This window comes from Monodon monoceros, unplaced genomic scaffold (genome assembly GCF_005190385.1).
Source record: "Monodon monoceros isolate NGI ecotype Baffin Bay Population unplaced genomic scaffold, NGI_Narwhal_1 Super_Scaffold_20, whole genome shotgun sequence".
Taxonomy (NCBI): domain Eukaryota; kingdom Metazoa; phylum Chordata; class Mammalia; order Artiodactyla; family Monodontidae; genus Monodon; species Monodon monoceros.
Genome location: NW_021703777.1, coordinates 64,335,369 through 64,361,851, shown reverse-complemented (window position 1 = coordinate 64,361,851; position 26,483 = coordinate 64,335,369). Strand labels below are relative to the sequence as shown.

Sequence of the window (26,483 nt, the reverse complement as noted above, 5' to 3'; positions counted from 1 at the left end):
ATACTCTTATTAAAGAAACCCCTAGATTGTAAAAACTTGGCTGTAGTCCAGTTTTGTGGGATGTACAAACAGATGACTAGTAATCATGAATAATGCATGTCTGTTTTAGGATTAAGTAAGGATAACTATTTTCAGGGATCACAGTAAAGCAAAGCTGCCTTATTCCTTGCTACCCAGTGCAACTCAGCTTCCACAAAGGAAGACTGGATCCCTTCTGCGTGGCAGTAGCCTTATTTTTTATACCCTGCGTTTATGGTTTATGTTATTTGGAATGCTGTGGTAAAGAACATTTACCTCATGGATGGCAATACCATGTTTAACCCCATAGGTTTTGGAATCACACTAACCTGGTTCAAATTTGGCTTCAGAATTTCCCAGCTTTGTGTTCTTAGGCAAGGTTCAAAACTATTCATTGAGACTCAGATTCCTCTTTTACCAAATGGGGGGTTGATAGAGTTGTGAAGATTAAAACAGCTAGTGAATATAAAGCATCAGCACCATTCTTTGCAGATAGAAATAACTAATAAATGGTAGCTATTATTATTTCCTCTTAAGTGGCAAATAAACTCTATAAAAAATACTGTATTTCTGAAAAAGTGATTTAAACTATATAAAAAGAAAAATTGTGAGAACTTCACATCAATAACATCAAACCAAGCATATGATTTTCAAACGAAATGATAAAACTCGGTGAAGTGTGACTTGTGAGACCATAGGATTTAATTTTAAGTTCTTGTTAAATATATATTTGTTTTCACAATCAAAATGTTAAAAAGTAGTATTTGTTGATTCTATCAGTAGCACTGAATTTCTGATTTTTAATTATTAAAGTCAGTTTTTTAAGGCAAAATTTTAACTAAAGTCTGAAATACTTTGTTAGCCTCGAAGTTTCTGTTACTTATTGTGAGTCAGGCTGAATTGATTGGATTACTCATGTTAATACTAACAAGCTGTATTTTCTTTACAAGTAGGTGTTAGGTTTTGAGGTTAAACAGCCTGTGTTTTTTTTAAGTATTAAAAAATAAAGTTACAGACTTACAGGTACCATTATATGGTGGTTAAATAAAAGTCATAATTCTGCCCTATGTTTTGCATTTGCACCAAATTATTAAAATTCAGAACTTCCTTGCAACACATAAAAATATATTTTTCTTCGACAGTGGACATTCCTCTGGTTATGATAGTCGTTCTGCACGTGCTTTTCCATATGGCAATGGTAAGTGTTACTTTTCAATTGCCCAGATTCAGTTTGAATCAGTAAAGTACTTAAGTACTTTTAAAACAATAGAAACATACTTCCATGGTTTAAAGTACTATCTTACAGAGCAATTAAAAAATATTTACTACAGGAATAACTAGGTCTTACATATATTCCAGATTACTTAACAGAATACTTTTCATTTCTTTACCAGCCGTACTTTTAAAAATTAACAAATGGTGACACAACGGGGATATTTGTCCCTTGCCTTTTCCCAAAAGGATTTAGGATTTGTCACCAAATTGTCGATGTTCACTGTCCATAATCTTTTTTGTTTCTTAACTCACGGTATCTGACTAACCTCTTTCTCATCTTTCCCCCTCACTGGTTTATCTTTTCTTCTAGATCATTTGGCAGGTTCTCTTTCATGTTCACTCTTGACAACTTTATCCCTTCTAAGGCCTTCTGATACCACTTTCTGCTTAGATTTCTTGATCCATTCGTTTATTTTAAAAGAGCTGTGCATTGTACTAGGTTTTAAGGATACAGTAAACTAGACAAAGGTTTGCTTGCCTTCAGCAAATTATAAGCTAGTGAGGAAACAACCAGGTGACAGAAGAGGGTATCATAGGAGCATGATGGAGGGGTCTCCCACTCCACTGGAGTGGGGTGTAGATGATTTGGGGTTCAAATCATGTTCAGAAACATGGGGGTGTGAGAGAGTGTGGTAGGCTTTATGAACTGAATGAAGTGTGGTGTGGTTGGAGAGTAGAGAATATGATGAACATCTAGAGATGAGATAAGAAATGGTGCGGGGCGTTACAGCCATGCTGTAGAGTTTAGACCTTAGTCAGAGGGCTGTGAGGAGCCATTTAGTTTTATGCTGATTTGCATAATTGTTAGGTTTACATTTGAAAAGCGTCCATTCTGGCTACTTACTGTGAGGAAATTGGGGATTTGTAGGGTGGGAGAAAGGTGGGAAGGGCAGAGATGCCTGCTTGATTGGGAGAACAAGAAGCTGTTAGAGTAATCCAGGGGAAGAAATTTATAGTCCTGAATTCAGCGGATACCATGGGGGATGGAGAAAATTAGTGGTTCCAAAGGCATTTAAGGAGTAGAATTTGTAAGTCTTGGTGAGAGAGCAGATATTTGTATCAGTCATACACTTTCAGTTAACCTTCTAGGGATCTGTGTCAGGGTTTTGTACTGTCCTTCAGACCCACCTTGTTCAAAGCCACATATTCCATTCATTCACATCAAAAGGTAGTCTTTCTGTTATTTGTTTCAGTGGTTATGTCACATTTTTTCCCCTGGGCTCCCAGGAAGTCATACTCTTTGGGTTGGAATCTTGCTTCCCCCTCTCATTATTTATGTGACTTTTGTAGATCTTTAACCATTAAATGGAGAGCATAATTCTTCCTCGTAAGATCAGAGAGAATACACTGAAGCATGTTAGTCCTGCCATTTAATAAACGCTCAAATATTAGCTGTTATTTTTCTGATTATCCCCATCTCCAACAAGCTCCAAGTTCCTTCCCTTTTCTGCACTTGGAGGCGGTTATTTTTCACATCTGTTAATTGAAGTTTGAATATAAAGGACTCAGCACAGTACCTATAATATGTACATACTCGATAAGCATTACTTATAAAATTAATTAAAATTTATTTTTACCTTTTTTATGGCACTTAACATTTTCTGCTTTGTCATTAAATTCCTGTGTATTTGTTTCAGTACAGATGAACTTGAGGAATAGCCCATATCAGAAAGAATAAGACTTAATTCTTGAGATTACCTGCGCAGTTTCCTTGTGGAAGATTTCATTTTTTAAAAACTGGCTAATTAAGCATTTAACTTTTTCTCAAAGTAATACATGCACATTTTTAATAAAAAAGCAAGAGTTTTCTGCTCACTCTTTACCACCCCCTCAGAGATGAGCGGTTTTCCCCCCTTTAAGGAGGATGTCTTTAGTACTAACAATGATAAAGCATAGCACAAGAATTAAATAAAGTTAGGTTTCTTTATTCCAGTCAAACAAAGCCTTGGAATGAAGATAATAAATACTACTTCCTCTTTATTGGTAATTCTGTTTTACCTTGTTTATTTTAGAATTTTGTAGTTCATCCTCAAACACTACTAAACTAAGTAACTGTAGATGGAAAACAATGATTTTTCTTGATGTGCATATTAAGATTGTGCTTATAAAGCAATACCTAGTTTAAAAGTAATCTTTGCAGGAATATTGAAGAACTGCAGAGACAGACATTTTTAATGGTTTTTAGTTCTTTTGATGGTCTGCATGGCATTTCTACATAGGCTTATCACCCTATTTCTTGATTATATAACTTTAGATACCATCTGTTATCTTCTTAGTGTGATGGATGTATATTTTACTCACTTACCATCATTACTCCTCTCCTATTCCCCTGAAGTGAAATTATATTACTCTCTTTCTTCCTCTTTTTATTTATATACCTACCCTCTGTTTCATGTACCATCAGTCTCTACTACTGTGTGTCTTTCCAAGCCTTCACCTCTTTTTCCACCTCTGCCTCCCTGCTTTGATCAGCTATACTTCTAACATTCTGTCTTGTAACCAAAATTATCTGTGCCCTGACAAATATTTTATTCTAAAAGCTAAACAAAAACCATAGTCACATTATTATGACTGTGTAAATATTCTGTACTATAGCGATAATTATACTCAAGCCCCTCAAAGAAGAAGTTTTCTACGGCAAATACATTAAAAGTATCATTTTTTTTAACACTTCATCAACTTTGCAAAGTCATACCACATTTTAATTGGGTTCATATTTGAACCATGAGTTTCTCTACCTCAAATATACAAAGATATTCTTTAATACATTTTTCCCCAAAAAAAGTTTTCAAATTTCTTTTTCCTGTGTAAGTTCTTAAGCCATCTGGAATTAATTTTTGCCTACGTTATGAAGTAAAGATGTAATTGTCCCAGTGTTACTTGTTTATCCTTCCTGAGGGATCTACAGCGTCATCTCTCCATTCGTGTATCAAGTTTCCCTGCATGCATGGATCTGTTTCTTACCTTTCTAGACTATTCATTTGGTTAATTTAACTGTCCCTGTGCTAATAATGCCACACTACCTTAATTTTGAGTTCTATAGTAAATCTGATACCTGGTTCAGCAAAATCTATCTACCTTATTCTGCTTCAGAAGTATTTTGGGGCCATTGCTCTTACATATCTATTTTAGAATCAACTTTGCAAGTTCCATGAAAAACTCTGTTGATTTTTATTAATAATTAACGCTTATATTATGCATACAGTATGACAAACACTGTTAATTCATGTAATCCTCACAGTCTTATAAAGCAGGCATAGTGTTACGACCCTCATTTTATGGACTAGGGAATTTAAGAACAGCCAGATTAAGGCCATTTTCCCAATGTCACTCAATAAGTGGCAGAGGCAGGCTTTGAAACCTTGTAGCCTTGCTGCAGGGTCCTTTCTCTTACTATACCATGTTATTTGTTACATTGATGCTCTAGAACAGTTTGTAGGAATTCATACCTTACAACATTGTGTTAATGTATGAACAAGTACTCTCCATTTAGGGAGGTGTTCTTTAATGTATTTCAGCTGAGTGCTATAATTGTCTCCATACACTTCTTGCACATCTTTGGTTAGATTTAGTCATAGGTACCTATTTTTTGTTCTTATAAATGGTATATTCATTTAAACTCCATGTACTGTTTGTGTTTGCTTGTACTTAGAAACATAATTGGTTTTTGTTTTATTTATATGTATATATATTGATCAATATATATGTTGACCTTGTAGCCTGTTACCTGTTGAACTCTCACTATAATTTGTCTGTGAATTCCCTTCAGGCAGTATCATGTGCAATTCCTTCCGTTTCAGATTCTTATTCCTCACCTCCCCCCGCCCCCAACCCCCTTTTTTTGGTCTTATTGTTCTGGCTAGGACCTCCATATAATATTGAAGTACTGAAAGTGGAGTTCTTGTCTGGGGATACCCCCCCTTTTTTTTTTTTTTAAAGGAAATGCTTTTATATTTATACTGCTAGATTTTTACTCTTAGGTTTTTGACAAAACCCTATGTCAGTACAAGGAAAATCTCTTCTTGCTTTCCAAGGGCTTTTAAACTGTGAACGGGTATTGAGCTTTATCAGATGCTTTCTGAGTTGATCATGCTGTTTGCCTTCTCGGTTAAATGTGGCAGATTTCTAAATTTTTCTAATATTGAGCCACCTTTTATTTGCTGAGGTAAACCTAACTTGGTCATGATTGATTTTACCTTTTTATTTTTAAAAATAAACACTGACTTATTTAGGATTTTGACAACTAAGTTCATATGTAAGATTGTTCTGTGATTCTCCTTTATTTGTACTGTCCTTAACTGGTTTTAGTATTAAGGTTATACAAGCCACATGGGATAAGTTAGGCAATAATCTTTTTTTCCTATTCTCTGGAAGTTTGTATATTATTAGAGTGATCTGTAGTAAAAGTCACCTGTAAAAGCCATCTGGTCTTGTGGGAAGGTTTTAAATTATGGATTTAATGTCTTTAATAATTATGGTACTAGTCAAGATTTCTTTTCACTCTTGAGTTACTTAATGTGTTGGTCTAAAGTATATAATATTCTCTGTATTGTTTAATCTCTGCAACATCTGTAGTTGTAGTCCCTTATTGGTTCTGATAATTTTTATGAGGTCTCTTTTTTCTTAATCCTGTCAGAAGATTATCATGTTTTATTCATCTAGTCTTTAAAAACCAACTTTTAGCTTTGTTTATTGTATGGTAGTTTTCTATTTACTTGATTTCTACTTTGATCTTTATTATCTCCCTTCTGTTAGATTATTCTATTTTTTCCTAGGTTCATAAGTTGAAAGCTTAATTCATTCACTTTCCATCTTTTCTAATGTAGTGTTTTTTAAGATTAATTTCCCTCCAGAACAGTTTTCATTTCTAGACTTTTGATATATTGTGTTTTTGTTTATGTTCGGTTTTTAAATTATTTTAAATTTATGACTTTTTTGACCCCTGAGTTATCAGAAGTGTGTTTTAAATTTGATGTATATAGAGATTATTTTCCCATAATTTTAAATTTTTACTTCTAATTTAAATTGTATGGTGGTCAGAGAACATGGTGTCTATTACACTTATCCTTTGAAAGTACATAGTATATTTTTATAAATGTTTCATATGGGTGAGAAGAATGAGTATTCTTTACCTGCCCTGGGCAGTATTCTATGTTATGTCCATTAAATCAACTTTGTTAGCGGTATTTTGCTCGGTCCTCATATATCTATAGTGATTTTTTTGTTTGCTTGAAGTGTCAGTAATTGAAAGAGTATGTTAATCTCCCATGATCATGGTGGATTTTTCTATTTCTACCTGTATTCTGTTAGTTTTTACTCTGTAAAAAGTAAGGCAATGGTGTTAGATATTTGGAAGTTTAATTTGTTCTGTCTTCTTGGTCAGTTGCATCCTCCACCTTCAAGCAGTCATCCTTTCTTCCCCGAGTAATCCTTTTTGTATGAGTCTGCTTTAATACAGCTACTCATATGGAAATTGGGGAATATTAGTGTTTTATTTTATTAGTATTTTATTTTATTTTATTAGTATTTTCCTTTTTTTCCTCCCATTCTTTTACTTTCAACCATTTTGTGTGTTTTTTATGTCTCTTATCTTCAGCATTTAGGTAGAATTTTTAAAAGTACAAATCAATAATCTCTGTCACTTAACTGATTAATTAATTCAGTGTCTTTTGTATTGTGATTTTTGAGCTATTCATACTTGTCTCCCATACCCCCATTCTTTCTAGTTCTGTTTTGAATTGACTGAATTTTTCAGGTGATTTTTTAAAAATTCTATTTTTCCCTACATTGTTTTGAAATAATATACTTATTTCTGTTTTTTAGTGGTTACTCTTGAAATGTAATATGCATATATCTGGTAGAAGTTTTTTTTGGTGAACTCTGTTGTTTATAACTTTGGCTTATTTTTGTTTATGAATGCCTTTGTTTTAATCTTATTCTTGAAATATAATTTTGAGTACATATTTCTAGGTTGATTGTTACTTTCTTTCAGCACTTTGAAGATGTCCTTATGTATTCTGGTTTATATTTTTGATGTATTGGGAAGTTTGTGGTGTATCTAATTCTCATTTGCTGTTCACCTTGCAAAATGAAGAGTCTTTATATGTTAGATCTTTAAGGTTTGTTTCTGCTTATTTACCCAGACTGTGGCTATTCACCATATGTTATTTCTCTATTCTATATATAAAATAAATTTTTTTTAATCTAGTGAAGCATCTTTGTGGGATATTTACTTTTTTTGGTCTTCTTTGTTTTTTAGGTACCATAACTTTTGTTTTTAATTATCATTATTTTTTCTCTGTAGTTGCCTTTCCCCACCTTCCTGGTTCTGCTCCTTCATGGCCTAGTCTTGTGGACACCAGCAAGCAATGGGACTATTACTCAAGAAGAGAGAAAGACCGAGACAGAGACAGAGACAGAGACCGAGAACGAGATCGTGATCGAGACAGAGAAAGAGAACGCACCAGAGAGAGAGAGAGGGAGCGTGATCATAGTCCCACGCCGAGTGTTTTCAACAGGTATGTTTAGCGTGCAGTAATTTGTACACCTGTATTTTATATGCACTTTAGAATTAATATTCAGTGCCAGGATGGAAGATCCACTACAATTGGGAAAGGATTGCTTGAAGAGTAGTTAGGATAGCCATTTTAAAAGCATCAAGGCTGTTTATTCATAAGGACTTCCCACTACCTAAAGCAGCAGTCTTCAAATTTGTTTGTTCATTTCTTCCTTAAAACAATTTTGAAAACGTCATACCCCCTCACATATTTTTATCTTAGCATCAAAAATTTTTCACCTTAAGTATAAATAGTTGGCTATATAGATATAATTTCCAGTCTGTTATAAATCTCACAATTTTAAAATAAAGTTATTACTCTATGAAATATATCCATTGGATTAAGAATACTATAGTGATTTGCTGAACATCATTATCCATTTTTAAAAAATATATAAACAAGCTCTGTAACCCTTGGAAATTCTGCCTTTCTTTTTGTGCTTGAATTCTTACTTCTGAGCCACGTCCCCCAAATAATTTTATTCTAATGCAAAATATTTTTTTTCTTGAAAAAGTTTTTTTAATTGATCCATCCTATCAATCTTCCCTGCAACATACCTATGTAAGTTAAAATGTATTAAAAAATTAATGACCATAAGATTAAGTATTTAAAATTTTTTTGATTTTAGTTATTTATTTTTATATATAAATATAATACAAATTCTGAAAAATAATTTAACATAACTACATTTTTTAATGTGATGGAAGAGCTTCTTCCCATCCCTAAATAATATTTGTATCCATGAATGAATGTCACTACTGTTAGGGGAAAAAAAGGCTTTGCCATTAATTATATTTCTTTCTTTCTTTCTTTTTTTAATATATAGATGTAAGCATTGAGAAACCTTGTTCACATAAAATATGTAAATAAGAATTGATGGAATTTTGTTGCGGTTCTGTCACTAAGTTATTTGAGCACTTTAAGATTTAGTGATATGTCAAAATTACACAACTAACCTGTCATCAAAAGTTATTTTTAAGAATCTATTAGCTCATGGCTCAGTTTTCTTAAAAGCAGATAATTGGAAACCACCTGATTGTTACTTGGTGAAATTGTTTTCTACGACTGCTACAATAAAAGTACCATAAACTGGTTAGCCTAGAACAACAGAAATTTACTCTCACAGGTCTGGAGGCTAGAGGTCTGATATCAAGGTGGCAGCAGGTTTAGTTCCTTTTTGTAGGCTTTGAGAGAATTTGTTCCCCGCCGCTCTTGTAACTTCTGGTGGTTGTTAGCAATCCTTGGTATCCCTTGGTTTGTAGATGATGCTTCACTCCAGTCTGTGTCTGTCTTCACACAGCATTCTCCTCTCTGTGTCTGTGTACAAATTTCCCTATTTTTATAAGGATAACAGTCTTTGGATTAGGGTGCAGCCAAATCCAGTCTGACCTCATCTTGCCTTGATGATTACATCTGCAAAGACCCTGTTTCCAAAGTCTTTAGTTTTCTCAGTTTCTTGGAAGAACACCAAAAGGGCTTTACCAAGACTTATCAGGAGACTACCAATTATACTTAATACTCTTTATTTTAGAGGCACCCTGTTCAACTTAATATGCTTAGAAAGGGTTAGGAAAATGGAAATATATCTTTTCCAAAATGTCTGTAAAAATGAAACACCTTTATGTGTATTTGATATTTATTTTCATGCAAACCTGGAGCTGCAAATTTCCCCCATTCCATTTATGGAAAATAGCTACCAAATAACTTAATTGGTAAAAGACAGCTCCTATTGTCAAGCCAGCCAGCCATATCACACCCAATTTCTATGGGAAAAAAGTCTGACTTCATTTTTCTGTTCAGTTAAATGAGTTAATCCATATTTCCTATCTAAGTCTAAGATAAAATAGTCACAGAATTCAAAATAAGTTGCTGCCTCCCCAGCACTTTGTTTTGCTTTCCTTCAGAAGGAATTTTTGGTTTTGTTTTTTTTACTAGTTCAGGGGAAATTCTTATGACTCCACACTACTCTACACGATATCTGACGTTAGAACATCCCAGGACACAGGCCAAAATATTCCATTTCTTACTTCATACTTTGTAGCAGACAGATGTATAAGAGAGAAAGGCCTAAAGCCCTATAGAAGCTTTATGGTTCTTTGAATAAAATAGGTCTTACTGACACTAATATTTTAAATTAGATCTTCTTGATGCCCTGAAGGTTTTTATACCCTGAGCCAATAATGTACTATAGTAAAATTGGTGAAAAGAATGCCTTTCTTTTGTAAAAGGCCAGGAACGTGATGGAGGAGAGGTTAGCCAGAGAAGTGGCGTATGTGTTACCTGCAGGTGTATCATTAGGCAGTTCATGTTCAGGAAAGAATAAATATGGAAGTTGGGGACCTAGAAGTTGATTCCCTAAAACTTTCTGTGCCATTGGAAAGAATTCATTTATTGCTAGCATAAAGAATAAAGTCAAAATTCTTTTTATGATCCGTAAGTCACAAATTCAGTGCACCTTTCTATATTTTAACCCTGGTTCTCTCCCAAGGCAATATACTGCATGCTCTAGCTACACTGAACTACTTGCTCTTCTGGAAAGCCTCATAGTTTAGCACTTCCCTTCTTCATGTTATTCCTGTCCTCTCTGCCTCACAAGCTTTTACTGATTCTTCAAGGTTCAGCTCATATTTGTCTTCTGTGAGCAACTCTGAACCTGAAAGAAAGAATTAATTATACCTTCACATGCTCCCTAAGCATTTTGTGTATTTTCTTTAAAGCATATCTTTCTCTTTCAGGGTGTTGACTATCATTTTTCATCTCTGTATCCTCAGCACTTTGTACAGTAATGCCTGGAACATAATGAATGTGTCAGTGAATAAAATGACTTAACGTGTATCAGGGAGGAGGGTGAATACAATAGAGAAAAAACAATCTTGAAAACTGTCGGTGAAACTGTGTTAGCCAGATAGGTTTTGAAATGGATAAAAATCAACCTTTATATCAAAGCGTTAATTTGGGCATCTTTCTAATTAACATATCCATTTAGGTACCTTCACAATGTAGAATGAAATAAGTTAAAGATAACTTTCTTTTGTTATCAGCTATTTTTATGGATAAGATAAATGTAAGGTACACAGTTTTCTGATTTTGCTGGATGAGATGAAGTAATATATCAGTTCAAGATGTGAGCATATGCTTGATTCAGACAGCATTTGTTTTGTTAGATGTGATCATGTAATCATATACTTCTTAATCCAGAAAGGTCCTTAGGGGTTATCCAGTCTAAATTTTGATTTGTCAGATGAGGAAATGGAAGCATAGAGAAATTAAAGCAACACTAGAGCCATACTGTCTACTGGAAATATGGTTGAGATATTACTTAAAATCCTTTCTAGTCTTGAAATTAGGTAGTTTAAAAATTCTATTATTTTTCATTTGTTTTTATTAGTCTTTCTGTACTTGATTTTTTTTTTTTCTTTCGGGGGTGGTGGGGAACCAGATTCATTCTTTCATTCGTGTAACTGACATTTTTTTTTTAACATCTTTATTGGAGTACAATTGCTTTACAATGGTGTGTTAGTTTCTGCTGTATAACAAAGTGAATCAGCTATACATATACATATATCCCCATATCTCTTCCCTCTTGCGTCTCCCTCCCACCCTCCCTATCCCACCGCTCTAGGTGGACACAAAGCACTGAGCTGATCTCCCTGTGCTATGTGGCTGCTTCCCACTAGGTAGCTATTTTACATTTGGTAGTGTGTATGTGTCCGTGCCACTCTCTCACGTAACTGACAATTTTGAGTCCCTGTTATGTACCAGGCACAGTTGTGTGCTGAGGATACAGAATTACTCATACACTGTCGTTATAGATTTAACCATATAATATTGTCACGATATCTAGGACTGGTTAGAAGTTTAAAACTTTATGTAAAAAAAGTACAAGAAGAAACTCCATAGGATTTATTAATCTTTTTCCTTCCTGTAGCTCCTAATAATATGACTTACACACTGTAGGCACCTGGTAACATTTTATTGACTAAATAAGTAAAGGTATGGTACATACATGCATGTTTGTGTGTATGTGTGTGTGTTGAAGTGTATGTTTCGAGTTTATGTGGTGGGACATGTGCTGTTAATAACTTCAGTCACATAAGTGCATGAATTCTGTTAAGTTCAAGGGCATTACTTTCTGGGAAGTTGAGTTGTTTCTAATGTAGTTAAAATTAATATATTTGAGATAGTATTGTTATCTCTAGAATGTACGTGTTCACAAGGTAAGGAGCTTAATGCAGAACTTCATAGGAAAGAAGTCTGAAATGAATTGCTTTGCTAGAGCTCGTAACTTTTCTTTGCATAAATAATAGTGTTTATAAAATTCTTTGTCCATTTCAAACACACTCATGCACAAATGCTACTTAATTTTTATTGAAGCTAAAAGTGTTAATCGTTAAACCATATTTGATTTTCATGTTGCTAGCTGTAGGGCATCAGGAGTAATGTTTACTTAAATCTGACTAAAAGTTCAAGGCCAGAGAGGGAAAAAAAGGTGGAAGAATTTTGTGTTGTTCTGAATTATCCCAGGAATAAAGTGTTCTCTGGAAAATCCAAATGAAGTATAAGTAAAGGCCTTTTTTTTTTTTCTCAAGACTGAGATTTCAGCAATATGGCATGTAGTATGTGTTGTTACAAATTACAGAGTCATTGTTTTGAAAATTACAGACCAGTTTCAACATCTGTTTTTTAGGCCGCTTAATTGTGGGCCAGAGAGAAGGCTGGTCATTCTAGGGTGTTTGAAATGAGCTCTAATGGTTTCCAGGCTCAGAGAAACCTTTGTGCTGCAGCTGCTTATCAGAGAAGGGGTCTTTATATTTTGTGTACGAGACCAAATCTTCCACCATCTGTAGGAAGGGTCCTATCAGATGGCTGCCTTCAGAATCTTAAAGGCCTCAGAGCTAACAAGAATTGGTGTGAGGGTGAGAGGGAAAAAACAGGGTTACAAAGGATGAATTATGAGATAATTGACCTTAGTTATTTTTAGGTAAATCCAGTTGGAATCATTACAAAGAACCTCATTTTTAAAGAGGATAATATTAATGCTAATATTCATTTGTCATGGTAGGTGTGAGTTTATTCTCCTTTAGAAACTTTATTAGAAACAGTCACCTTTACAGAAAGCGTTCTGCTTCTGAAAATTTTAACATTAAATTTAATGAAGATGGTGAGCCTGCCTGTTAGTGGCCATTTGAGGGCCTGCTCTTGTTCCAAACACTTTATAAATGTTATTGCCAGTTCTACAACAATCCTGAAGAAGACTGTTGCCAGTTCTACAGATGAGAAAACTGAGTGTTCACAGAGGTTAAGGAACTTACCCTGGGTCATACACTTAGGAAATAACAGTCAGGACGTGTTCCTGGGCCTGCTCTGCACGGACTCTTCCTGCTACTCCACACTGCCTGTCATTTAGCAATAAAGTATTCTTAATTAAGGCATGTACATTGATTTTTTAGACAATGCTATTGTACACTTAACAGACTACAGTATAGTGTAAACAACTTTTATATGCATTGCGAAATCCAAATTTCGTGGACTTGCTTTATTGTGATATTTATTTTATTGGTCTGAAACTGAACCTACGGTTCATATCATTGAGGTATGCCTGTATTCATAAATCTGCACATCTACTAAGAAAGAATGCCAATATATGGCGGTTTACAGTTGCCTGCTTTCTAATTTGCACTGGAAAGTGGAAGTTGCTTTGATGTCACTCTGTTTTTAATGTTTATACCACTTCATTAGATGAATATATACTTTATGTGATTCAAAAACTTAAGAACCTTTATCTACTTGGACTATGTCGTCATAAGCCAAATATTTTTAATATATTTTTAGAATCTTAACTGTGTGCCTAAGATTTTATAAATATCATTAAGAATTTTGGTTGGAAATCTGAGATATACAAACATGCTTTTAAGTCTAAAAAGTAAAATGAAGCCGCTGATTAAAATTTAAATCAGTTACAGCTCCCAAATTTTGAAGAAAAACAGCATTTATATAAAATTTCTACCCTATAACAACTGTGAAAGCACAGAACTTAGCCCTTTAACATAATGTGTAATCATTATATATTTTGTATTCTTGTATTAGACCTAGTACTAATTTGGGAGCAGCATTGTTTTCCTCTCAGTTCAACAAATATATACTTTGCACCTATTCTGTGTAAGATGCTAACATTAGGACTTCTGGTTTGGACTCAGGTCACGTCTTTTGTAGCTTGAAGTCATTCAGAATCAACAATCCAGTTGTCAAGAAAACTTGTTTCTATTCTGATTTCAGTGATGAAGAACGATACAGATACAGGGAGTATGCAGAAAGAGGCTATGAGCGCCACAGAGCAAGTCGGGAGAAAGAAGAACGACACAGAGAAAGACGACACAGAGAGAAAGAGGAAACCAGACACAAGTCCTCTCGAAGGTTTGCTCTTTAATAGTGAATCATTTTGAAGCCAAGAGAAATTGATTTGATTTCAGGAAGTAAAAGCAAACATTTCTAAGTAACCACTAGAGCATTATATGTGTTCCTAATTGGAAGACTGTAGTTGGTTCCTTATAGGTTTCAACAAAGATATTGAGATCTAACCAGATTATAATGCCCATAAGCCAAAATTAGCATGGAATAAAAAATATGAGAATTAGACTTACTACATTATCTTGGATGCGGGGGGGGGGGGGATTTGTCATATGAATCAGTTTTTAGTAGTAATTGTTATTAAACAAACTGATGTTCAGTTTAATCAAAGAAAATTCAGGGCCTTGTAGTCCCCCCCACCAAAAAAAAAAAACAGCATTAAATTTTAATGCCTATTGTTTGCCTAAAATCAACTCTAGGAAGTATTTCCTATTCTGATCTAGTGCTTCAGTTTCTAATTTGTAATTAGTCTTTTAGAATGAAGTATATGGGCCCTAGTGGCCCTCTTGGCATAGTGGGCGGTGCGTCGGTCTCATAATCTAATGTATATGGTCCTTAGGGTTCTAGGAAAATATTAATGAAGGTGAGCATTAAATGTAAATATAATCTCAGCATAAAGGTCACATAAAAAATGATTACTCCCCAAAATGTGTTTGAGAAAAAGAAAGTATTAGATTATTTAAAACCCACTGTTATACCGAGAATTTACCTAAAGTAGGTTGATCCGTCACTACTTAAACATTTTTAAGAATACACCTTTCTTTTTTCTTTAGTAATAGCAGACGTCGCCATGAAAGTGAAGAAGGAGACAGTCATAGGAGACACAAGCACAAAAAATCTAAAAGAAGCAAAGAAGGAAAAGAAGCTGGCAGCGAGCCTGCCCCTGAACAGGAGAGCACCGAAGCTACACCTGCAGAATAGGCATGGTTATGGCCTTTTGTGTACAGTAGTGCCAGAAATAGATACTATAAATCTTATTTTTCTGGATAATGTTTAAGAAATTTGCCTTTAATCTTGTTCTTTTAGTATGAAAAGTTAACTTTTTTCTTCTAAAATAAAAGAGTGAATTTTTCATGTTAAGTTAAAAAATCTTTTTGTCTTGTAATATTTAAAAAATAGACAGTAATGACTTTGTATCGAAGAAAGTAATGTGAATGAGTCACGCAGCAGGGAATTTAAAGAGCTATGTTTAGCTGTGTACATAATACCTGACTGATAAAGGTCAAGGTTCCCTCTTGGCCAGTTTCCTTGAGTTAATCAAATACCAGTCTCTTAAGAAGTTGCACTGCAAAATGCATCAAAAGGCACCTCTGAGTCTTGAGATTAAAACTAGTCTTTTATCACTGCTGTGGCACTGTTGCTTTGCATATTAAAGAACTCATACAGTTTTGATACTGCAACTTTTTTTGGTGTGTGTGTGGTATGCGGGCCTCTCACTGTTGTGGCCTCTCCCGTTGCGGAGCACAGGCTCCGGACGCGCAGGCTCAGCGGCCATGGCCCATGGGCCCAGCCGCTCCGCGGCATGTGGGATCTTCCTGGACCGGGGCACGAACCCGTGTCCCCTGCCTCGGCAGGCGGACTCTCAACCACTGCGCCACCAGGGAAGCCTGATACTACAACTTTTTGATTGATAGCAGGTTTTCAGTGTTCTAAATTTGGGTTCATGGTGAAACTGAAGGGGAACTTTTCTATCCAGAGTAATAAAATCTAATGGCATTTGGGTGACCTCTGAAATAACTTGCCCTAAATGTAGTTTCTGGCAGGCACATGGACAAAATACTCGTCACTGTGACAAAAATTTGAATTGCCTCAAAGCCATCTTTTATGAGCTAGGTCAAGCTGGTTTGACCTTTCTTGATGGTTCTTCCAAGGCTCATTGGTTGAGCAGCACGTAGAGTTTGTATACAGTTACTAGCTATACTGTGAATAAAAATAAATAAGCTTTAGATTAGTCATTTCCCATTACATTTAAGAAAGTACAAGTTTATATAATTCTGTGAACATTTTTAGGGATAGCCCTTAGAAGGTATTTGTCAGTGATGGTAGCAACATGGTTTTGAAAGAATGAATTACTAGGAACTTTTAAATAGTGATAATAGAAATGAACTTAGTATCACATACTAAGAGACAGCTATATAATTTTTGAAAAATATTTATTTCTCATTTGATGAACATTTTTCAGCAATGCACTTTTAAAATCCTCTGTCTGGAAATTGTTTTTAAAATGCCCATAATGTACCCTTTGCAGACCTCAGCATATACCAGATTTTAATTTAACTGTATGATTTGAATTCAGTGGGGGCATACAAACCATGTCAGCTGTTTAAGAGCTTTTTATTGAATAGAAAAATATAAACTTAAAGTTCTAGAGTAATGAGAAATGCTCCACACTGAATAAAAACTATTAATAATGTTTCTATTTTGAGAATTATATTTTCTGAGGTGTAATTGGCTTTTCAGTAGATCCTACTTTTCCTGACATTTTTACATTGTAGCCTTCAAATACAAAAATCGATAAGATAAATACATTGTTTCAACTTAGCTTATTTGTGATTTCCTGTTTTTCTATGACCCATCATTGATTCTATAAAAAAGTGCCGGGCCAAGAAGCAATGGTGAGAGTAATTTTTCCTTTAAGTTCTTTTAGCATCCTTGCCAAGCAAGCATGTATCATTCCTGATGTACTTCTGCCATTGACAGCAAGAAGAATATCACCACATCTAAAAAAAATAAAGGTACATGATTAACATTTTGAGCCACAGCTGAAGTTAATGCAAGTTTTTTTTGGTGGTCCTAGTTTTTGCTCCATCTGTCAGTTTTAATTATGTTATCAGTACTTCTAATTAAGGTTCTCCCTCACTTAAATTCTTCCAATTCTATTGTTCAGCTTGTTTTAGAAAGAATGCTAAAAGTATAGGAAGTTGCTGTATGGGACCAAGAGTAACATCATTTTGGATTTCTTAGAAATGGAATGCTGCATAAATGTTTTAAATTTCTTACCAATAAAAAAAAGATATAATAGGTGCCTTATTTCACATGGGGCCAGGCTTTTTGCATGTATAAAACACAACCTTTGGATATAAGTTTTTTGTTAAGTAGTCATTATTATTACCTGATTCTTCCATCGTTGTATGCTGGTGTTCCTTCAACAATTGATTTAATAAAAAAAGGTTTGTTCCCGTTGTATTCTTCATAACCTCCTACAATGCAGAAGCCCAGACTTCCAGCTGTGTTTCTTCGCAGTATAACATCTTTACAGTTGTACAGGTACCTGAAATAGAACGAAATCAATGTAAATGCGCAGTTAATTCGAAACCATAGTAATTACTGTGATTCATCTCCCATTCCCTTTATTGGCATTATTTTTTTTAGGCTTAATAGCACTGGATGGGTCTCATTCAAAATTCTGTCATAGCCCAGTTACCTTTCTGCTTTTAGCTGGTTTTTTTTTTTTTTTTTCCCCCGGTATGCAGGCCTCTCACTTTTGTGGCCTCCCCCGTTGCGGAGCACAGGCTCCGGACGCGCAGCCTCAGCAGCCATGGCTCACGGGCCCAGCCGCTCCGCGGCATGTGGGATCTTCCCGGACCGGGGCACGAACCCGTGTCCCCTGCATCGGCAGGCGGACTCTCAACCACTGCGCCACCAGGGAAGCCCTAGCTGGCTTTTTCTAATTTTTCTAAAAATTTTTCTAATTTCTAATTTTTCTCTTTTCTAAAGCTAACCACCCTTTTAAAAGTGACACCATCTATTATGTTCTGTTTATATGTCTACTGGGAAAGAATCATTTCTGGCTTAAAGATTTAATTTCTCAACTTATATTAAAGTTATGCCTAAATCTTCACTGATGAACCACATTCAAGCATACTTACAGTTATATTTTTATTTCCTTATGGATGTAAATAATTTTTAATGAAGGAAAAATTCTTTGAATGGTTAATATCTCAGTGGAAAAAATTTAAATGTAACCCTAATTAATTCATTGGCTGAAGTTCTGACTTTTGAAAGATACCAGTTTGTACATAGTTTTACATGTTTGATAGGTTATATAGAAGCATGCAGGCAACGTACTATACTGAATGGAGATTGAGGTGCATTTAAAGATTGTAAGAATGATTCATACTGAAGGAGAAAAACCTGGCAGTAAACTGAATAGCAAGTTATAACAGGAATGGGAGAAAGACCACAGGTCTTTTGTAAATGGGTAGAACCCTCAGCTAAAATAGAAAATTTGATTGAGGAAGCTGTTCCTTTTATTATTCAGTGGCAGTTGGATCAGTGTTAACATAGGTGCAGGCTAAGTACAAAACTGTGTTACAGTTATGACAGAGGTATGTCAGGAGCTGGATTTGACTCCAAAATCCCCCAAGTCCAGGAACTGGTTTGAAAGAGAATTAGCATTTTCAGTGTTGGTAAAAGTCAAGATTTGGTGATTTTGTTTATAAAGTGTACCTTGAAATACTAATTTTTTTGAAAAACCAATAAAAAGTCTCTTGAGAAATGTTCTGGTGATGAAGCTGGTCATTACATTTGTTACTGACCCTGCTAATCAATGTAACATGACTTTTTCATGGCATTTCGACTCCCATTTGAAGTAAAACAAGCTTTGGGTTTGTCTGGTGGGTAACTTTAAAATGTAGTGCTAAAATGCAACTCAGTTTTGTTTTGTATCTGTTGTCATACGTATATATCATTTACAATAATTTCTTTTGCTGAAATTATTGCTGAAAAATATGAATTCATTAAATGAAACAACCATATTTTTATTATAAAATATTCATTTGCTGTATTTCACAGTAATACTTGATGTTAGTAAATTCATCCTGTAGGAGTTGTGGTGTGTTTGATACCACATTTACACAGTGGCTCACTGACTGCTCATGTTCAAAGCAGGTAATTGTTCCCCAGACACTAGAGCATTGTGTTCCCACCTATGCCCAGTGTTTGGAGGAGAGCTGGTGGGCGCTTCTTACCCACGGTTATGATTAAATATGTCTTAACGTTCTTTAAAACATATAAATGGGTACATGGAGCAATACTCGAAACTTAAGTATTTCTCACCCTTTTGACCATTGGGTTTTTCCATTAATTATCACTTTGGACCTTGACTCTTAATATTTTATTCCATGTGGACAAGCTATAAAAATAATCATCTAAAATTTTTATGTTACCAGTACAAAAATTTCAACATAACATTAATGAGTCATTCTCATTTTCTTACAAGCATATGGTGACATTTTCCAGAGGACATGTGGTAAGTGATCTGGCAGGACACTGAATGCAGAAGTAGATATGAGAGTCCAGTTATCTTCTATTAAGCCAAACATTAAAGAGGTTTGCAAAAATCATTACACTGCCACTCTTGTAATTTTTAAAAATACTGCTTCTTATAAAAGATGTTATTTATGTTAATATATAATGGATTATTTTAAATGATTTAATAAAATTATTCAGATTAATTCATAAGGTAATATATTAGTAGGTATAACCTATATAAGCAAAAGCTCTTGGGGATCATCAATACTCTAAATAAGTGTAGGGGTCTTGAAAAAAAACTTTGGGAATTGCTGCTGTAGACATGTTTATCAAACTTGATGTTCCACTGGTATCTCAACCTCAGCATGTCCAAAACAACTAGTATCTCCTCCTTCTTCCTTACTGTGTAAAATAATTACATGAGTGGCCCAAGTCATCACCCTTCCCTGGTATCATCCGTGCCACTTATTGTATAATTTTGTGGTGCCCCCCTCCGATTCTGGATTCAGCCATAAGGTCATCAGTGGGACGTTGGCCAGAGCCAGCCAAACCTAGACACAGGAGCATGGCCAACCAAGATTAGCAGAGCCACCTAAACGACCCAGAAAGGACTGCAAATGCATGAGGGAGCCAGCCAAGATCAATCACGCCTGGCCTGGATCAGCTGAAGCTGATCTGTGTCTGATGTTCCCTGCGGAATGGGCATTCTGCACATCAGAGGGGCCGCTCACTGTGGGCCCAGGGTTCTGCAGGCTTGGCCTGCACGCTCCAGATGTGGGCAGCCTCACTTCCATCTTCCCTCTTCGACTTTCACTTTCTGCTACTGAGGTTTTGTGGCTAGTTTGTTACATAGCATGATTGTGAAAAGTAACTGATATTCTTAACTCTCCTAGTTTGGTTATGTCCTCCAGCTAGATGAAACATACCACCATTCACTCCAGTGTATTTTCTAGGTTCCCAAAGCACCCTGTGCCTACGTAATATTTTAATTATAACTTCTTTAATTCATAATTTTTAATAATTTACTATGACATGTTGTTGCTTACTGTATTATGAAGGCCATGAGGGCTATTCCTAGAACCTACTCTATTGATTATTTCATTCAACAAATGCCTGCTAAGCAGAGCCATTTAAAGACCTACAGAGACACTAGGTATTCCTGTGGAGGCTCCACCCACTATTACAACAAACACATTAAAAGTGCATTCGCATCCCACCATAAATATAGGTGAGTTTGGGACAATTATAAAAGACTAATTTCGCTCCTTAAATGACTTCGCCAGGAGCTACTCATTTGATTCTGGATTGACTGCGACTTATTAGCAAACATCACACAGGGAAGGTAATGGTGGGAGGTGGGGAGGAGAATGGCAAGAAATTTAAGGCCTAAGAGGCTAAGCAATGAAGAAAAATACATACTGTGCTGCTGGGTGCATGACACATCCACTGAATGACAGAAATCTGAGGCATTTACACTCCTGCAGAACTTGTTTATGGTAAAGAGAGAAACGGTAAGACTCAAATTATAAAAGCTAAATATAGGCTTCACATCCTCCTAAAGGATGCTCACCAAACACCGCATAGTGGTTAAGATCCCAACCAGGCAGCCTGGTTCAAATCCCAGTTCTGCATATTAACTAGCATGTTACCTTGGGCAAGTTACTTAACCACTCTGTGCTTCAGTCTCCTATCTTTAAAGTGGGGATAATATTAGTACCTAGATCATAGGACTGAGGTGAGCTTTAAATGAGTGAAAAATGCAAAGAACATGTAAAGCTCTTAGCAGAGTGCCTGGCACACAGAAAAGGTTCTATCAGTATGAGCTACTGTTGCAGTTGTTATTTCTATTCCGGGTTTGGATGTACTTGACAGTGTCCCTGTCCTATAGTTAAAATGTAAAAGTTTTTGACTTAAAGAAAAAAACAACCCATGATATTTGCCTCCCTGCTCTTCAATACAGACAATCCTCATCAAAATGCTTTATGAAGTTCAGGGAAGTGAAAGGTTAAATACTTAGGCAAGAGAAGAAATGAGTTAATGTGTATCACTATCATACTAGTCCGGACGAGAGCATGTTTTCAAAGACTTCCAGATGTGGAGTGTGGGCCCTGAGAGCCAACAGTGAATAAAGGAGAAGGTCTTCAGTGTTTTCTGAATCCCCTCCAAGTGAATTGCATCTGATCATTTATATAGCTTAGAGCCCACGTCTGGAGCTACTGCCCAGGGGTGTACAAAAGGCATCCCTGATAAGGGTGAGACATATTTGCATTGTCCTTAATAACCTACTTTTACTCTCTGCTACTGTTTATTATATCTGACACCCACTGGGGTTCAGCATACTAATGGTACCCTCTTCATATACATTCATTTTACGTGTTGGACTGCACTTGAGGACATGATCACAATGTCCTAGAAAAGAGATTGTTTCTAGACCTGCTGACATATCACTTTTCTTCACTGGTAGGGAATATTAGGTAAGTGGCTGGATCATACTTTAGGGCAAATAGTTTTCCCTCAAAATCTGTTAAGCAAAAGGGGAAAAGGTTTGACTGGGTAAATGTATAACTTGGAGGGAAATGTCTTCTTTGTGAATTAAAAAAAAAAAACTATTTGCAGCCTAAATCTCTAGTGGTTCCGGCAGGCAAGTAACTCTTGCTAAGGCCTGAAACTCTTAGGACATCACTAATGCCAAATGACTAGAGACATTTATGCCCATGGTATTGCATCAGTGAGGGAGAACCTGGCACCTTTGGGGCTCTATGCAGTCAAGATCAGAAATGCCAACCTGCAAGATGGCCCTGGTTCCTTCCTTTTATTATAAACCTCCAGCAAACAGCCACTCCAGGAAAAATTTAGCTCAAAGGTTAAAAAATGAACCAGAGACACATAAAAGAAAAGGCGGAGAGTAACAGTAAAAACAGTAACAGACAAAAACCACTCACCAGAAAAATGCTGCCACAGAAATGAAATGCTGCTAGAGAAAAGGAAATTTATAACCAACCCTATTCCTGTGAATTTAAAATACTTCTGAAACAATGGCTCTGTAAAAGAGATCAAGGCAGAGATATAAGATTTCAAGGGGAGATATAAGACAAGAGGAGAAGAAATGGGCCGAGAAGAAAGACGTAGAAGGGAAAAATAACACAGAAATGAAAGTGAGTACAAAGGCAAAGATGTACTACTGAAAACGCAGTAAGGGTTATGAAGGACAGATCAAAACAAGCAAAGAAAGCAGAATAGAATTGAAAAGGATTCAAGAGAAAATGAAAGATATAAAACAAAAAGAGGTAACATACATATCTGGACTCCCTGAAAAGAAGACGCCAAGTAACATTTATCTTGAACGTTAGGTAGAAAGACCAAGCCACATAGAGAAGGAAAGAAATGAGACAGGCCTCACTTCTCCACATCACCACTCAGTGCGAGTCAGTGATGCAATGCCTACGAAATCCAAAAAGAGGTGATCAGATAGTTTTATAACCAGGTAACCTATCACAGGGTTGTACAGATATAGCATGATTTCTTTAACCAGTTCCTATTGGTAGTGGACACAACAACAGTGCAATGAACACCACTGTACCTTCCTTATGAGTTCATTTTGCAACATTGCTTATGAAAGATGAAAACAACCTAAGTGTCCACTACCAAATTAGGTCTCGACAATACTATCAGGACTGGCTGAATCAATATGGTACTTCTATACAAGAGAATACTCTTGGCCATAGAAAAGAACGAGGAAGCTTGATGTGTACTGATGTGAAATGATACCCAAAGTATATTCTTAGATTAAAAAAAAATTATGGTACATCATAGTGTGTATGTTACCATTGTATGTGTGTGTGTGTACATATATACCTAGACTAGGGGTCAGCAAACTACAGCCCAGCCCAACACCCAATTTTATAAATAAACAGGCATGCCCATTCAACTATGTATTGACTGTCTATATGGCTGCTTTCACACCACAACAGCAGAAATGAATAGTGGCAACAGAGACAGCATGACCCTCCAAATCTGCACTCTCTGGCCCTTTTCAGAAAAAGTTTACCAACCTCTGACATAGACACTCCCTGGAAAATTACACAAGTCATTGGTAACTGTGACCTCTGTTGAGCGGATCTGAGGGGTCAAGGGTGGAAGACTCACTTTCACTCTCTCTCTACCCTTTGGTGCCCTCTGAATGTTCACTGTGCTTATTACTACGAGGAGAGGAGGGGATGAAGGAAACTAAGAATTGCCAGGGGGACTGCAAACCAGTGTTGTCTTTGCTGGCTTCACACTTTCTATTCTTCTAAAGGAAATGAGCAAAATCCAGATTGGACTTCTGATAAGATCAGGGAAGTGCTGTGCCCAAAGTCAAGGGCAAAGGTAGAGGGAGAGAAAGCCATTCACTTGGTTGTACGTGAAGTAAAACACATCTCACGTTTGTTCTGTCTTTACATGAATGAACGGCAAGGAACTCTGTTTTATAAGACAAGTAGCTTTCAAGCACAAAAAATTTTTTTTAAATGATCCACTTTAATAGATTGAAGTTTTAGAAACTTCTTTTTCCATACGATTTTAGTTAAAGTAACATTCTCTTCTTCCACCCAGGAAGAAAATTTTTTAAAAAGTTTTTTTAAACTCAATGCTCAGTTTTTAACTTAAAATGTACTCATTTAAAAAATATTTTATCAACTAGTGAAGGCTAAAAAGGGAATCTCAGTGTGTATTTGAGGTAGGGATGTTTTTTAAAACCTCATTTAAAATTAAGAGACAGAGAGAGAGAGACCAACCTATCTCCACCCTCGAGAAAAATGTACTAAAACCAAACATCCTACTTTCATTCATTTAATCCTCTGCCAGCATACCGTCATCAGTGACCCTAATGTTGAACATTTAAGTCATGCATTTGGAATTATTAAGGCAATCCTTTGAAGGCCAAGAGCTTACGCTCTGATGCAGGTGAGCAAACCCCAAATTATTTGTCCTTCGAATATTTGATTTCTGTATCTAGCCATTTAGCAAGGCTGCCCTCAAATCCTTTCCTGAACTTTCCGAAACATTTATCTGGCTCCCCTCTAAGGCTCTAGTTACATCTCACTGAGATGACAAACTAGTTGCTTCCTGAAGGTTTACACCAGGACTTTTCAAGAGTAGGAACAAGGGAGAGGTGATCTGAGGCCCTCAATCAGCACAGGACCCAGCATCTGGGCCAAGGCAAACTGTGCTGCTGCGTTGCTCTGGGTTTAGCTGGGGCCACCGGAGAGCTGGAGGCGTGACGCCACAGACTGGTTTTACCTCCATGCAAGTTCCTAGGCCCGCCACTAGCCAATTGAGAAAAGCTGACCTTGCCCTGCTCCAGAGTGTGTGAAAACAGCGCCCTCTCTCTGTCGACTGAGCTTCCTGACGCACATACAACCCACACAATCGAACATGGCAGCCCTACGACCTCCTCGCCGCGAAGCCCAAACAGTGTTTCCACACCCAGGCTTTCGTCCCTGCCCAAGAATTGCTGCAGTTTCAGTTACCAAAAGGAACACAAATTCTTTCAAATAGACCCACAACCAAGCCTGGGTCTCGTTAACATGTCAGTGCCCTGAATCAGCCCAAGAGAGTGAAACAGTGGTCTAAGAGCTATCATCGTTTCCTCCCACACCTCCCCAAGGATGTCACGCTGGGACTCACCGTGGTAATTCCAGCCACATGACCCAGGAGGGGGACCGGTTGCCAGGCGGGGCCGTGTCTTTGTGGTTGAAGTCCAGCGCTGCTGGGCTGCTGCCTTCTTCCTGGGGCTCACATTCTCTGACTTCCAAAGCTTTAAGTACCACCGAGGAGGATGTGCTTTTCAATAAAGCAACCGCCTCGCTCCGGCTGACCTCTGTTAGTTCAATCCCGTTCACATTCAACAGAACGTCACCTAGTGACCGGAGAAGCAGAAGCCATTCTTAGTAAGAGTGCAAACTGGAAAGGCAAAGGGGCAGGGACTGACTGGGATGCGGGTACGTGGAGAGGGCAAGGGGCACTTCCTTGGCCTCACATCAACATGCGGCTGGGTTTTCACACATCGAATCGCGAGCAGTGCGCATGTGCCAAGGCGCTGGTAAATCATGTGGGGGGGATTCTAACGCACACCTATTGGTATTTGGCTCTTGCCTTAAAAAGGGGGAGAGGGAGGGAGGGAGGAAAGAAGAAAGGAAGGAAGGAAGGAAGGAAAGAAGAGAGAGAGGGAGGGAGGGAGGAAGGAAGGGAGATAAAATAGACACGTTCACTATTTAATCAAAGAAAACCTCCTTTTTTTTTCTTTTCTTCCCATGTTTAGCACAAAGACGGAGCATGTGGCAAAAGCGCCCAGCACCCACACGGAGCCAGGCATGTATGTAGTAAGCACCCAATAAATAAGGGTTGAATGAATAAATAATAAGCTTCCCATGATAGAGTCTGACAGATGAGTCTGCGGCAGTTAAGAACAATGGGCCTGGAACTGTGTTCCTAAAGAGGTGGGAAGAAGAGGTTCCATTTCTATTCAGTGCAAAGGTGCTGACAGCTACCACTGGTTAAGCCCCTACTGTGTGCGGGGCCATCCTATCATATAACCCTCTGCTCACGTTCTCTCACTAGTAAGTCACTTCGTAGTTGACCTCATCGTTCTCCACCCGGGTGCTTGGGTGAAAAAGAAAAGAGAAACTAAAGTACATACCTCCCCTACCTCCATTTCCTATCTTTTTATCTCCCTCCTGTCTTTCTGCCTCCTTTGAATATCAACTTTCTCGCACAAAATAACCATAGCAAGAGTAAAAGGACAGGAGGAGAAAGATGGGAAAGGCCTTGAGTTCATCCTGAACCCCAGAGAAGCACCGTTAGGTTGGCTGACTGAAGCCCTTCACACATGCCATCCCCCCTGTGGCCCCTCAGGCTGAGCAACTGTACTTCAAAAACTTCACATTTTATTTCTTGAATCTGAACACCCTGAAAGGGCATATCGGCTCAACC

General features: G+C 36.8%; 2 protein-coding genes across 19 annotated transcripts in view; one reads left to right on the top strand and one right to left on the bottom strand.

Moving 5' to 3' along the window:
- Positions 1-15,414, top strand: part of FIP1L1 (factor interacting with PAPOLA and CPSF1) — a 63,888-nt gene extending 48,474 nt beyond the window's left edge. For 12 of the 15 annotated variants that reach the window (XM_029235269.1, XM_029235268.1, XM_029235272.1 and 9 more), the window contains 4 exons: positions 1,161-1,216; positions 7,598-7,811; positions 14,127-14,264; positions 15,032-15,414. In XM_029235269.1, the coding sequence (XP_029091102.1) occupies positions 1,161-1,216; positions 7,598-7,811; positions 14,127-14,264; positions 15,032-15,179 (556 nt within the window). In that variant the 3' untranslated portion in view covers positions 15,180-15,414. The remainder of the gene's footprint in view (positions 1-1,160; positions 1,217-7,597; positions 7,812-14,126; positions 14,265-15,031) is intronic. The other 3 variants (XM_029235273.1, XM_029235267.1, XM_029235278.1) reach the window with 2 other exon arrangements.
- Positions 15,415-15,636: 222 nt separating this feature from the next.
- LNX1 (ligand of numb-protein X 1) overlaps positions 15,637-26,483 on the bottom strand; it is a 140,544-nt gene continuing 129,697 nt past the window's right edge. For 3 of the 4 annotated variants that reach the window (XM_029235260.1, XM_029235261.1, XM_029235263.1), the window contains 3 exons: positions 25,179-25,410; positions 17,371-17,529; positions 16,237-16,978 (listed from right to left, as the gene is read on the bottom strand). In XM_029235260.1, coding sequence (XP_029091093.1) covers positions 16,843-16,978; positions 17,371-17,529; positions 25,179-25,410 — 527 coding nt within the window. In that variant the 3' untranslated portion in view covers positions 16,237-16,842. Of the gene's footprint in view, positions 16,979-17,370; positions 17,530-25,178; positions 25,411-26,483 lie in introns of all 4 variants that reach the window. The other variant, XM_029235262.1, reaches the window with a different exon arrangement.